At 42.2% G+C, this 13,171-nt stretch overlaps 3 protein-coding genes across 4 annotated transcripts; all 3 read right to left on the reverse strand.

Annotated features, from left to right (window-relative positions):
* Positions 1-220: 220 nt before the first annotated feature.
* On the reverse strand, positions 221-2,544 carry LOC125302977 (E3 ubiquitin/ISG15 ligase TRIM25-like). 2 transcript variants are annotated; one of them, XM_048256396.1, is made up of 4 exons: positions 2,262-2,544; positions 1,754-1,808; positions 1,585-1,656; positions 221-1,229 (listed from the first exon to the last, which is right to left on the reverse strand). In XM_048256396.1, exons 1-4 carry the CDS (start codon positions 2,262-2,264, stop codon positions 697-699), a joined length of 663 nt encoding a protein of 220 aa, XP_048112353.1. In that variant the 5' UTR covers positions 2,265-2,544; the 3' UTR covers positions 221-696. The 2 variants fall into 2 exon arrangements, with proteins under 2 accessions (XP_048112353.1, XP_048112362.1); XM_048256405.1 differs by lacking the exon at positions 1,585-1,656.
* Positions 2,545-3,204: 660 nt separating this feature from the next.
* Positions 3,205-5,055, reverse strand: LOC125302985 (tripartite motif-containing protein 14-like). Its single transcript, XM_048256418.1, has 4 exons — positions 4,527-5,055; positions 4,274-4,400; positions 4,085-4,174; positions 3,205-3,928 (listed from the first exon to the last, which is right to left on the reverse strand). The coding sequence occupies exons 1-4, from the start codon at positions 4,785-4,787 to the stop codon at positions 3,399-3,401; spliced, it is 1,008 nt and encodes a 335-aa protein (XP_048112375.1). The 5' UTR covers positions 4,788-5,055; the 3' UTR covers positions 3,205-3,398.
* Positions 5,056-6,097: 1,042 nt separating this feature from the next.
* Positions 6,098-11,585, reverse strand: si:rp71-1g18.1 (uncharacterized protein LOC559922 homolog). The gene is made up of 4 exons (XM_048264674.1): positions 11,173-11,585; positions 10,340-10,506; positions 9,854-9,929; positions 6,098-8,105 (listed from the first exon to the last, which is right to left on the reverse strand). Exons 1-4 carry the CDS (start codon positions 11,447-11,449, stop codon positions 7,213-7,215), a joined length of 1,413 nt encoding a protein of 470 aa, XP_048120631.1. The 5' UTR covers positions 11,450-11,585; the 3' UTR covers positions 6,098-7,212.
* Between the last annotated feature and the right edge of the window lie 1,586 nt (positions 11,586-13,171).

Below are 13,171 nucleotides of genomic sequence, written 5' to 3' on the forward strand. Positions count from 1 at the left end.
ACTTCTGAGTCTGATTTGAATTTTTCTGACGCCTTGATTAGAGAATTCTTGACTTGTATCTATCAGCAGTGAGATATATTATTGTCATGAATGATTTTCCATGCCACTGCATTTATGTCCTCCGAAACACTACCCCCAACACACAGAGAGAGAGAGAGTTTATCACCTTTGTCAAGAAAGTTAAGAAGCCAATTGTTATTATCAGTTCTTTATTCACTGTTCTAAAATAAAACACACACTTGAAATCCTGTGTTATGTCTAAGGTCAGCACAGTACACCACACGTGCTCCTTATAGATTTTCTCTCCTGTTCACCCAATACATTATTGTTTTTGTTTACTTTTCATCTTCATCCTTCTGCTTTTCGCCTCTACCTTCTCTTCTAACTAATTCTGCAAACCTTTTATGGAGAACACGTATCTCGAAACCACCTCAGAGAAGCAGGAGGGTTGTTCTACTCCCAGTACGTTCTGCAGGCACTCAGGAGGTTTCCATCATCCACCTCTGTTCATGCCAACAGTCTGAACTACTATAAGCATTTTATGAGATAACAAATTCCTGAGGCCATCACACAGTCAAGTCATGCAAAGCACATTCCATCAGACTTATTTATCAGCAATATGGCATTTTCTTGCTCAGTGCTCTGGATATCAGAACATAGCTGAAATAGAATGAAATCTTGATCTACAATGATCTTTCATACTTTGTCTACCTTGTAGGTCTTTAGGATGGTTACCTTGGAGGGGCGATACAGCCCAAGACCTAAACACAGGGGTCCGCTAAGCTGGGGAGTAAACATGTGCAACTGTCTCAGTTTCGTCCCCACCTCAAAGAAAAAAACACTTCCCTCCTGAAAACCAACAGTCACTGCCACGCGCTTATATTGCAGGGATTTAGACAGCAGCATTTTCTCAAGGTTGTGGTAAGCAAACAGGTCACCATCTTTATGCGTCAGGCTCCAAGATACCTTGTTCATGCCAAAAGAACTCTCAGAACGTCCCGTCCTGTTTATGTTCTCGTGGGCCACAGCGATTTCCCAGTAGCCCTCGGCCTCCAGCTCCCAGTAGTGAGTGCCACTGGTCACACACTGGGCAGTGAGGATCTGAGGCCTGTTTAGAAAACGTGCTGGGTGTGGAGGATAGGGGAGTTTATCTGCGACTCTCTCAGCGGACAACAGGTCATCAGACACTTGGACAAGAGGGCTTGCAGTGTCCACGCTGAGTTTCAGATCTGTGTTAAAGGGAAAAAATAAGGAAACATATTCTGATATATTCTCATTATTTCTGGTTTTCAAATAATTATACTATAATGTGAGAAGATTAATTAATTGTGTAATTAAAAAAAAAATCATTAATTTTTTTCAAATGTATTATTGAATTGTTTTTTGTAAGTATATTTTTGGGGCTTTTTGCCTTTATTCGTAGAGCAGTGAAGAGTGAGACAAGAGAGAGATGGGGTGGGATCGGGAAATGACCACAGGTTGGATTAGATACCTGGGTCCCCACGGGCACTTGGACCTGTATATGGTATGAGCGCCTGTTGCGCCACAGTGCCCCCCAAATGTATTATTGAATTTAATACCTACTGGGTATGTGTGGGTTAAAGTTGACAGTTTCTTGCTCCTTGGGTTTGTTATACCAAGAGGTACATATGTACACTGTAATCATGAAAATCAACAAACATATTTGTTGCATCTTGGTGTGTTAGCAAACATGGATAAAAAAAAATCGATTTTAAAGAGCTTCAATACTCACAAGTCAAGGCTGTAACCAGGAAAACGACCAATGACAGTGCTACATGTTGTTTTGCCTGTGGGGAAAAAAACCCTCAATTTTAATTGGTGCATTGAGGCATGGACAAGGGGGATAAAATCCAAAGGTAAAGTGCAAATAAATGATGGAGAAATCAACTCTGTATAGACTGTATAGAAAATCAAACAGTAAGTTTAACAAAAAAAATTTACTGCAAACAAACTGCTCAGAACCTACAACCAATACCGCAGGGCTACACAACTCCAAAAACTGTAAAAATTAATTTAAAATGTTTCAGTGGGAGTGCAACAAAACAAAACAACACATTCTCCTAGATCAAATAAAACCATTAAGTAAAGAAAAATGCAGTGGTGCATTTCAAAAAGCCTTGTGTACATAACTCCTAATTACCTACATAGCCTACATAGTACAACTACTATACTTCATTGTAAGGCTACTAAATATGATCTGGGAATGTCATATAGAAAGAAATCCAAAATAAGACCTTTACCATTGCTCCTGAGAGTGTTCTCCTGACTGAGACTGTTATACTGTTACTGTTAGAACTGAAAGTGAAAGTGACACAGAGGACAACAGGCTTATAACCAGTTCCACATGGGTGTGTCCCTGTCTGCTAGCCTGGAAAATCCAGACCCTGTGCTCTCGTGAGAACTCTGGATTTCCAGGGTACATTCTAAAGTCTGTCTGCAATCTGGTTAATTTATCTTTATTCTTATTGGGTCATTCCACGTCAGTTAAACCAGGGCCCACGCACTTAGGTCTCAAACAATTCTGAAAAAATTACCAGGTGTACCTATGTTACCCAGGAGACACACTGTAAAATTACTCTTATGTAAGATCAATACTTTTCAAGATACAGCCAGTTTTACAGGGGGAGGGGGGTGTCGATTTTGTTCGGCCTCTTTTTTTTGTCAAAGTTCACAATCCCACAGCGCAAGAACTAAACCATGTAGGAGGCTCAAATTTTGCATGCTGGTACTTAAATAGGAATAGTATGTAGCAAAATCGTCACGTTTGGTCTGGATAATCCTGCATGGCCATAGCTGTCCCTCAAAGTTGATACAAATTTTATTGGAGTTTTTGGCTGGGCTCTGTTTAAGCCTTCAGAAGACATATTTGTACTCAACATAGGCTCTTGATTTATTTTCCTTCATTCATTATTGAGATAAGTAGAAACACTCTCACAAAAAACAATGAACAGAAAATAAATTCCTTCAGGGTCTGAACAGCAGACTTTACAAGTCTAAAAAATCATTTTGGTTCTCATTTTCAGAGCACCCAAACACCTTGTGGGAACATACAAAGATTTGTTTAATATTTTTTTCTTCATTCTCCATGATCTTTTCTTTTTTGAAACACCAATTTGACTTGTCCTGCAAATCTTTCTTTTTCACTTTCCACCCTGAACATGGGCAAAATGCACCATTGACATCAATATGTTTTGTATAGAGCTACCACAGGTTACTCTATACAACCACAGGTGGCAGTGTGGTGACTCTATATCAAACATATTGATATAGAGGATTGACTCTATATCAAACATATTGACCATGCAGGATTGTAGGGTTTTTTGTGAGGTGATTTAACAGAGGACAACTGCTCCTTCGTCCATCTCAGAAACAAACACTTAAGTGAGGGTCTTCTTGACTGAGATCTTGGTGTGCAGGTCTTCTCGGTACAGGCCCAGTCCGAGGCACACAGGCCCAGTGAGATTAGTTTTAAACGTGTGGAGGTGGTTCCACATGTGGCCCACCTCGTGGAATGCGACGGCACCTTTCTCGAAATCAACGACCACCCCGACTCTGTTGTGCGTCAGGGATTCTAGGATCTTCTCTTTCACGCCCTTGTGGAAGGCGAATAGTCGCCCTTTGCTGTCGTGCGTCAGACTCCACGACTTTGCGTCATTTCCAAAGGAGCTCAACTTCAGCCTCCTGTTGATGCTCTCATAGGCTACAGCAATGTCCCAGTAGCCCTGGGCCTCCAGCTCCCAGTAGTGGCTCCCTCCAGACACACACTCGGTGGACAGGACCTGGGGCGCATCAGTGAAGCGGGCAGGGTGTTGGGGGTAGTCCTTTTTGTCCTTGACCCGCCAGACCGACAGGAGGTCCTCTGACACCACCAGATAGGGGCTGGCCGAGTCTTTGTTCAGGATGAGGTCTGAGTAACAGATGACAGAGTGTATGAAGACACATCTTTGACACATCTTTGATTTTATAGCTATATAGCTATCTTTATAATGTTAATTCAAATTGAAATGTGAACCCTATCAATTGATCAATTGAAAGCCCTGGCTCTCAAATCCAACCAACTCACCAGTAATCTCTGGGTGATACTTAAGAAGTAAAGTGCGTTGTCTCTGTACTGTTTCAGTAAGAGTGTGATTCTCCACAGAGCACATGAAAGCTGAATCAGGACAGAAGCAAAAAATAAAACACATTCACATCATGTAGATATGGTACATTATACAGAGTGGTGAATTTAGCAATTTGATCAATACAATACCTTTGCTAATACATATAAATATGATAGCCAGCAGTAGAAACAGGATGCAGTTATAGTTGGCATGATGAGTTCTTTCAGCAACAGGATCAGTCTGAGTGGACTGTTCTCTTTGGTCTCGTTGTTTTTCCTAATAGTGAAAATAAAAAAGCACAGACAAATGAAACACTTCATACGTCACAGGACAAAAGCACCCTCACAAAGATTATGGAATAACAAAAGACTGTACTGTACTGAAACTAAATGGAATACTGACCTGCTGTGCATTGAAGTCCTCCACAACGCTGTGTAAAGTGTAACTCTTGTGCACACCAATGAGAGGTCCAAAGCACGCCCTACAGGTGGGGCAGGAGAAGGGCTGAGCTAGGGGTCGATGCTTAAGCATGCCATCCAAGCACCGCATGCAGAGGCTGTGTCCACAGGGTAGCTGGTGCGGATCTTCAAAGATGTCCTGGCATACCGGGCACGTGAGCAGCTCCCTCAACTGGCTCTCCTTGGTAAGCTTGAGATATTCCATCCTCAAATGGCACTCGGGGGGAAAAGGTAGACTGAAAAAAAGTCAGTAGTTAAGACACTAGTTAAGCAAATGTGTGGATTTAACCGAGTTGCGATAGCTGATTTAAGAATGAGTGATCGAGTCTGTCACACTGGACACCTTCTGAGTGAATAACTGGTTTCTTTAGTGGGTCAACCTTTGTCATGATAACGTAACTAAAAGAGAAACCAAAAGACAGCTGTAAAAGGGGTGGTTCTAGGAAAGGTAGTAGGCTCATGGCCATGCCAAGAAAGCAGAGACATTCAAGATATGTCCATCTAGCCATCTCATTCCAATTAAATCTCAGTTCAGAACAAGACACCTCATTTGAACATAGACATAAGTTGCTATGAAATGTCATATTAACTGAATTGTTTATGATCTTGGTTGCCGAGATAGCAATCTGTAAAATCTGCATTTCCTTCTTTCGTGTGGGCAAGACACCACAACAGTTTCACACATATCACAAGACAAAAAGGCAATCTAAGTTGAGAGACAAAAGATCAATCATCAAATAATGATTCAGAGGACCAAAGTTATAATATACTACGAATAGGCCTAATCACCACATTCATCCAGTGAATAGATGACTTAATGAAATGAATACACTACGGATGTAACAATACACTGAACTCACGTTTTGGTAGGCTACGATTCACGATACGATTTTCTCTTTATATTCTCAAATTATATTAAATATTATTATAATTGCCATGACATTATTATTTATATAAAATGAGAGGAACACAAGATTATAACTCATTGTCACCTTGAAATCAAAAGCAGATTACACCCTATTCTGTTTAAAAACTACATTACTTGAATGTTTTTATCTCAACCGTTGGTAATCTTCGTACATTTGTATAGATTTTTAGCCGATTCATGGTACATAGTTATATCCTTATATTCAAATACCTTTGAGTATAAATATACTTTTATACATGGATATATGATTTTTGTTAAGCTCATTTTCAAAAGGAAAGTGGGTATATTGTGCAAAATGGACAACAGACATGGAAATATGTTTAATGTGCATATACAGTGGTCCTACGCACTGAGCACATTGTCTGTTTATTAAATATGACTTTTCCCTTCGCAAAAGTCAGTTTGATTAGGGTTACGTCTTGGGTTTAAGGAACACCTTGCTCAAGATTATCTTTGTGTTCCATAAACCTATTTCAATTCACTGATTTTGCTGGGCTTCTAGTTTTGGGTAAACATTTCATTACTTTGCCAGGATGTGATGCATAATTGAATAATTCTACTCACATTAACAGTTCCACACCAGTTAGTATACTTAAAAAAATCTTTACTTAAGGAAACACAAAGACAGAGCAAGATCTCTTTGGGAGCTAAATGATTAGTCCCCTTTGAGCATGGTTTGTAAAAAAAGAAAGAAAAGGTAAACAAATGGTTACCACATACACAAAGTTACATATACAAAATGTTCGTGTTATATATGCTATAATAAAGTTTCTACCTCATTTTCCATTTATTCTCAATAAACAGCCCATCACCAAATATGAGTGTTAAACTGGTTCCAGTGTTAGTTCCGTTTGCAGCTTTAACATTCAGTGGTTAAAGACAAGTGTAAAACATGATCAAATTAGATTGTGAGAATTGACTGATTAAGGAAACACTGATTGATTAAACTATGGGCAGCATGTTTAGTAAATGATTTGCTTTCTGCTACATGACAATCACCATATCTCACCATTGGTTATAACCTGATACTGGCCGTTATACTATAGCTTATTCTTTGCCATGACAAACATCTACCAACCAGTTTTTCCAGGTATAAACTAGCCATGTAAACCTGAGAAAAATAAACTCTTCTAACCTCAGCAGGAAGCAATGTCATTACAGCAAATGCCAACAATCCATCAGATATACTGAGGTCTGGCTTCTCTGAAACGTAATCATCTTTTGAGAAACAGCTCCACACAAAGGGGAAGTGGATGAGAGACGGACATGATTCAGCATGATGTGGTGGCATGGAGTGGAAGATAAACATTAAGCCGTCTCATAGGGTTAAGCCTATTTACTATAAACCCCAAAAGGTGACCCGAGTCTCAAGGTCATGTCTGGACCCTAAACATACTTCTTTAGTTGGGGTCACTTCCTCAAAAAAACAAAACAAAACAAACAAAACACATATTTGTGTAACCATACATGGCTATGAAAAAGTGTTAACACTGTCAGCTCTCTCTCAGTTTACATCTGATAATTCTCCATGCTCTCCAATGATCATAACTCACATAGTCTGTTTGGCATACTTATTGCCATGCAGACTTACACAAACCACCCATGCCAACACATGCTCTTCCAAACACTGCGCTTGACACAGGAAGCACACACATCCAGTTTGTTTTTCTCCCCACCACAACACCAGCCACCCTCCGTGGTTTCAGTGCGTGAGACTGTGCCTCTCCAGGTTCTTAAGGATCCGGTAGCTCTTGGGGCAGAGAGTGCAGGCGTAGGGCCTCTCCCCGGTGTGGAACCGCAGGTGGGTCTTCAGGTTGTCCTTGAGTCGGAAGCACTTGCCACAGTGCGGGCACCCGTGCGGCCTCTCCCCAGAATGGAAGCGCAGGTGGCGGCGCAGGCTCTTGCGCAGCGTGAAGGCCTTGCTGCAGAGCGTGCAAGAGTAAGGCCGCTCGCCCGTGTGGAAGCGTTCGTGCCGCCGCAGGATCTTGCGCCGCTTGAAATTCTTGCCGCAGATCTTGCAGGCGAGGGGGCTTCCGGCGGTCGGCGGCAACGAGGAGGAAAGGACGCGCTGCAGCCGCCACACGCCGTTGCCGCACTCGGTGAAGCAGCAGAGACGCCGGCCAGTGTGGAGGCCCTGGTGGGCGCGCAGGTCCTTGGGCCTGGGAAAGCGCTTGGGGCCGGCCAGGCGGAACCTCGGCCAATTGGAGGCCGTCGCCAGCAGCCGCACGTTGACCAGCTGCACCGAGCAGGGTTTCAGCAGCTTCCAGTCTGCGTGGTTCACCCCCATCTGAAAGTGCACAGTCTTGTGTCTGAAGGGGGAGGGTGGAGGCTCTGGCACCATCACCTGCTCAGGAGCTATGGTGCCGCTGACCAAATGTGAGTTGTTGGTGCTTTGGTCTGACAGACTCATGGGGGTGGTGGTGGTGAGAGTCTCTGAATGTGGAACGAACTTCTCACAGTCGAGGTCATCCGAGCTTTGCTCTGGTTGTTCTGTCTTGTTGCACGTGGCCTTGGAGACACAATCTGGCTCTTGGCTTTCTGGCCACGCCAAAGACTTTTTCAAAGAGTCAAAAAGACTGTTAAGCTCCATGGTGTCTGAAACAGAAATAAACAGTACAAATGACCTACCTTAACAAAACTCAAAACAGTCTTAGAGCCATTTATTTATTTCACAGACCAAATCTGGTATCTACGGAGCCCGGAAGAGCTCACTTTAAGTGATATTTTTTCTGGTTGTGATAATTTGTGAGCACGTTTTCCTTTAATTGAGCCCTCGAATTAATAAAACGTGAACACGTTTTCCTTGAATTGAGCCCTCGAATTAATACAACGTGACCCCGTTGTAGGCCTAAATTGAGCTCTCGAAATAGGCTATGTATTTCGTGCTCACATTTAGCAATTCCCGACATTTTCTCACCGCTCGCTGTGCTGTGGTGGCAACTTCGTCTTACCCTGGCATGGACTAGGCCTTCAGCTGTCTGCAACAGTTCATATTGGTAATGTGATAACCGTAGGCAGCTAATTAAAGCCTTAGGTGGTCAGGATGGTTTATAGTGGACTTCTACTCTTTGTAGCAGGGGCACCTGTGGTGTCAACCGCCAGCTATGGAGACCCATAATGGGGAAATTCTACTAGGCTACATGGGCTACTCGGGCTCTGTTGTAATGACCGGTTTCCACTACCTCCTGGATTGTTGACTAAAGCCTACGTTAACTGTGAGGTCTAGAAGGCAATCGAAGCACATCACAGCGACAAGCTCCCAAACAATTACAACACGTAGACCTACTGTTGGTACAAATAGGCTACTGCGTATTAGTGGTAGCCTAATACCCACCCAATGCAATAAGGTTCCCTCTAGCGCCCGATGGGCCTCACCATATAACCCACTCGCACACCAATATATGATGCACACAAGGTAAGCTTTGATACGGACTATGAAACGGGAGACATAAACAGTGGCGTTCACAATGCGCAGCTTCTCAGGCTATGTAGGCCTAGCCCAGCTCACACCGTTCGCGATAAACACCACAGCACTGCATACACTTGGACCTCAACAAACACTCAAAACTTCGGCAAACATTCAGCTGGATGATGATGGTAAGGGGCCTGTGCAAACACACACAATCATCTGCTCTCCCACCTACAGCCTACCTAACGGGGCTATATCCAGGTGCACTGCAATCAATGAGATTCCCTCTCCGTCACTACAAGCGACACACCTCCCGACGTCATTCCCGGGGATACCCCTTGACACCACACTACGTTTTTGTGCACACAATTTCATTTCTTCGAGCCCACGTTTTAATTATTCGTGTTTTAGTAGATCGAGATCTCAAATAACGTACTCGTGTTTACATGTGTCAAGACAATATTGAGTGCACGTTTTACAAATTGTGGCCACGTTTAAGTAGATCGTGCACACAATGTTCTATAACCATGTTCACAAATTGTGCTCTCGTTTTAATAAATCGTGCCCTCGTTTTAGTAAATCGTGCGCTCGTTTTAGTAAATAGTGCACTTGTTTAATAAATTGTGCCCTCGTTTTACTATGCTTAAAATGAGAACTCAATTTAGTAAAATGAGCTCACACTATAGTAAAACGAGAGCACAATATAGTAAATTGTGCACACGATTTAGTAAACCGAGCGCACAATTTAGTAAAAACGAGCGTATGATTTAGAAAAACGAGTGCACAATATAGTTAAACGAGAGCACAATTTAGTTAAATGAGATCACAATTTAGTAAAACGAGCGCACAATGTAGTAAAACGAGCGCACATTCTCTCAACATGCAAAACATTTTGCGATGACCCCTCTAGGGCTCCGTAGGTATCCACACTCACCATTGGTAGCACTGGGCAACTCAGTCTGCTGTGTTCCAGACAGGTTATTTGTATGGCTACTTCCAGACTCTCCATCCTAAGCAAGAGCAATTGAGACTAGGTTTTAGTGACCATAAAACATAATGTGCAAGCAATGTGGTACAATTAACATCACTCCAAAATACTGTTGACTAATTTAATGTGTTTTCAACGAAGCACTGAGACTGCAAAAAGATGAGTCACATGAGGTTTCAGACAAAACACAGAATGCACATCAGTAAGTTAGTGGGTGAGAATGGAGTTTACTCTTGAGATACCCTAAAGGTCCTAAGCTGATATGATTCCTGCAAAAGCAATGATTTGCTTCAAAACAACACATGGGAATACTGCTGGCACATGTTGACAAGAGAACTAATGGCTAAGTATGCAGGTTTTGTATTGTACTTATAGAAATAGCTGTTGTTTGGGTGAACAAACTAGATAAGTCACATAATATATTATACTAACCCTGTCTTTGAGCACCATGCAAGGCAAGTCAACAGTGCAGTGCAGGTCGACGGCTTCCAGCGCCACCTTCTCCCGTAGATCAGTGGCCACTCCCCCTTCTTGCTGAGGACTTTGATGTGAGCTACACAGGGGGTGATGGTGGGGGTTGGGCTGTCGGTGCGTCAGAGCTGCGGGCATTCAAGAACAACATTCTTTAACTGATTTGAGAGATACACGAGGAGTACCATGCAAGACTTGTAGTCATAACATTGTAAGCTTTGCAGTGACTTGTGTGTGCATGCACGTTCCATAATTTCTGACCTCAACATTTAGCTTAGATAAGAACAATTTAGAAGTTGCATTAGGATGTCTGTGACTCCACACAATTATTGGTAAAGAAAGTTATATTTTAGGAAAGTCTCTATCCAGGCAGATGCAGACACAACAAACACGTTTCTCCAGATTTAGTTCTGACATTTTTTTCAATTTATGAGGGAACGGTACACGAAGTATTGCTGCTTAGACATCTCTAAATTTACACGGATTGAGATATAGACCACAGTATGCAATCCCAGGAGATAACATCCATGGCTTGCAAAAGGTGTATGGCATAGGCTTCATCCACGGACTAAACGCATGGCACAACGTTACACATAAGTAAATACAGCCGACTCGTGTCATTTCAACCCACTGTATTCACTTTAGTTTGGGATATAGTAGATTCAGTCCAGTTTGAAGGGGAATGTTACTGTTTACATGGAGGCAAGTTACGATACCGAGCGACGCCATGCAGCTCCACGTAGCATAACTTGCTAACTCGCAATGGCTAAATAACAAAAAAATCAAAACATGACCTTCTTTCTCATGTGTAATGAATTCATCTCCAACTTGCACACCAACACTGCATTTATAATTATCTCCACAATGTTTCAATGCATTTTCCATGTCAGTTCGTAAATCCGATTGGAAAACAGACTTCCCCCAGGGATTTTCCACAGTTTCAACTTTAGATCTTCCAGAATCGATGGAGTGTCCTTCGAAAAGTTTGGTTATTTCCTTCACAGCCACCCTCATCAACACATCCATTATAAACACAATCTGCGATTGAAAGTCAGCTACCGATTCCGACATTTTGGCTGTACAGCGTTTTAAAGGAGGTATGGTTTTTTAAAGACAGATTTTCAGGTTAGAAACACCCTTTTCAGTGCTCTACCGTCGTTTTATCACCACATGTCCAGCAGCAACAGAAACATTGAGGAGGCCAGCTAGGAAGATAAAAGGGGCGTGCTCTGATCGAGCAGGCTACGGGCTATGGCGTACCGCGCGAAAACACTTCCGGGTTTACATCGAGCGTCTTGGTGTTGTGTCTACGAGCAGAGAGAGCGAGAGAGCGAGCTTTTTTTATTTTAATGAAAAACTATTATGTTAATTATGTGCATGTTCAGATGTGTTTGTTCATATACTGTATTTTATAGTAGGCTAGGCCTAGCTGCTTTGACAATACAAGTGACCTTATCATGCCCAGGGGCGATTCTAGACCTACAGCTTTGCTGGGGCACAGGCCCCCAACTCCCAATACATTAAAAAAAAAATTAACTGTGCGCGCAATATAAAATAAATCGCTAGCCTGATTTGGACCATCACATATCTCCCCTAGGTCACAGACGTCCTCCATACTCTGAATAGTTCTACGTCTGCTCCTCCAGCACTCTCTCCCTCAATTGTTGTAGCAGCCACTATCCAGCAACATCCAACACATAGGCATAAGTAGGCCTATACTCACTGCATGAATTTAATAGGCTTTCCTACTAACACAAGGGAAGCTTATTTTTAGTCAAAATTGAGACTTCCCTCCCAGGCAAGGGTCCTATAGACATCCTGGCAATACTGCAGTTCTTTGTAGCTTAAATAGACTAAAGCCTTCATACTGACTTTTGGTGATAATTTGCAAATGTAGCCTATAATAATCTACACAGATGGCTACTCTGATTCTGTGTATATTATTATAGGCTACATTTGCCATTAAACCATTGATCAAATCACTGGCTATTACCAGCATAAATGGTTATGTCCTCCTCACTGTTCCTCTCCCTCTGTTCGGGAAGAATTTTCTGATGTCCATCTCTGAATAGTTTATCAGAAGGCTATGTTTAGTTTTACAGTAGGACAGCTTCACAAACAGTATAGGCTACTTTTACAGGACTCTCTCTACAGTATAACGTGTAAATCCTTATTAATTGTCATGATGTGTGCATGCAGCCTAGGCATGGTGTGAGTGTGTGTGTGAGTGAGAGAGCACAAGCTGGTAAACTGTTGCTAAATTTAGGCTACAATAACGCTAAGCATTGAAAAACAGATGCTAGTCATGTGGGTAACACTCTCTAACAGCGATCAGCTTGTCATTTTTTCTGTCAAACAAGTTGTGAATTTGTTGTAACATTAAACAGGGGACGACTTACTCTGTGCTCAAAGTGATGTAACGAGCTCCAGCGGATTCCACAGTGTGTGTGCAGTACAACGAAACACTCGGAAGAATTCCAAGTACGTGGTTTAGTGACAATCCTAACACAGAGTAAGTGGTAAACCTCCTAGGGCCTCATAGGCCTCCTAGGGCCTCATAGGCCGATGGCATTGAATGAAGCCATAAGCCTACAGCTCCAAGGAGGTTTACTTACTCTGAGTAGTAACTAGGCTTGCCACTAAACTACGTGGAATACCCCCCAGTTCATTGTCTTTCAGGTTTAGTTCAAGGGGTTGAACAAAAATATTGCATTATCAACATTTGCGTTGTCATCCCATTAATGAGGCTCAAAAGTAATTAGACAAACATACAATATTATTATGATGATTTTT

The sequence above is a fragment of the Alosa alosa genome, chromosome 1 (assembly GCF_017589495.1).
Source record: "Alosa alosa isolate M-15738 ecotype Scorff River chromosome 1, AALO_Geno_1.1, whole genome shotgun sequence".
Taxonomy (NCBI): domain Eukaryota; kingdom Metazoa; phylum Chordata; class Actinopteri; order Clupeiformes; family Clupeidae; genus Alosa; species Alosa alosa.

Excerpts from the sequence above, each read along its gene's own strand:
- LOC125302977 (XM_048256396.1), bottom strand. Across the intron at positions 1,657-1,753 it reads CCTGGTTACAGCCTTGACTT|TGTACATATGTACCTCTTGG; the intron begins GTGAGTATTGAA and ends TCATGATTACAG. Across the intron at positions 1,230-1,584 it reads CTTTAACCCACACATACCCA|ATCTGAAACTCAGCGTGGAC; the intron begins GTAGGTATTAAA and ends CCTTTAACACAG.
- LOC125302985 (XM_048256418.1), bottom strand. The coding sequence starts at position 4,787 with ATGGAATATCTCAAGCTTACCAAGGAGAGCCAGTTGAGGGAGCTGCTC. Across the intron at positions 4,401-4,526 it reads AGGACTTCAATGCACAGCAG|GAAAAACAACGAGACCAAAG; the intron begins GTCAGTATTCCA and ends TTTCACTATTAG. Across the intron at positions 4,175-4,273 it reads ATTTATATGTATTAGCAAAG|CTTTCATGTGCTCTGTGGAG; the intron begins GTATTGTATTGA and ends GTCCTGATTCAG.
- si:rp71-1g18.1 (XM_048264674.1), bottom strand. The coding sequence starts at position 11,449 with ATGTCGGAATCGGTAGCTGACTTTCAATCGCAGATTGTGTTTATAATG. Across the intron at positions 10,507-11,172 it reads CATTACACATGAGAAAGAAG|CTCTGACGCACCGACAGCCC; the intron begins GTCATGTTTTGA and ends GAATGCCCGCAG. Across the intron at positions 8,106-9,853 it reads GTTGCCCAGTGCTACCAATG|ACACCATGGAGCTTAACAGT; the intron begins GTGAGTGTGGAT and ends TTTCTGTTTCAG.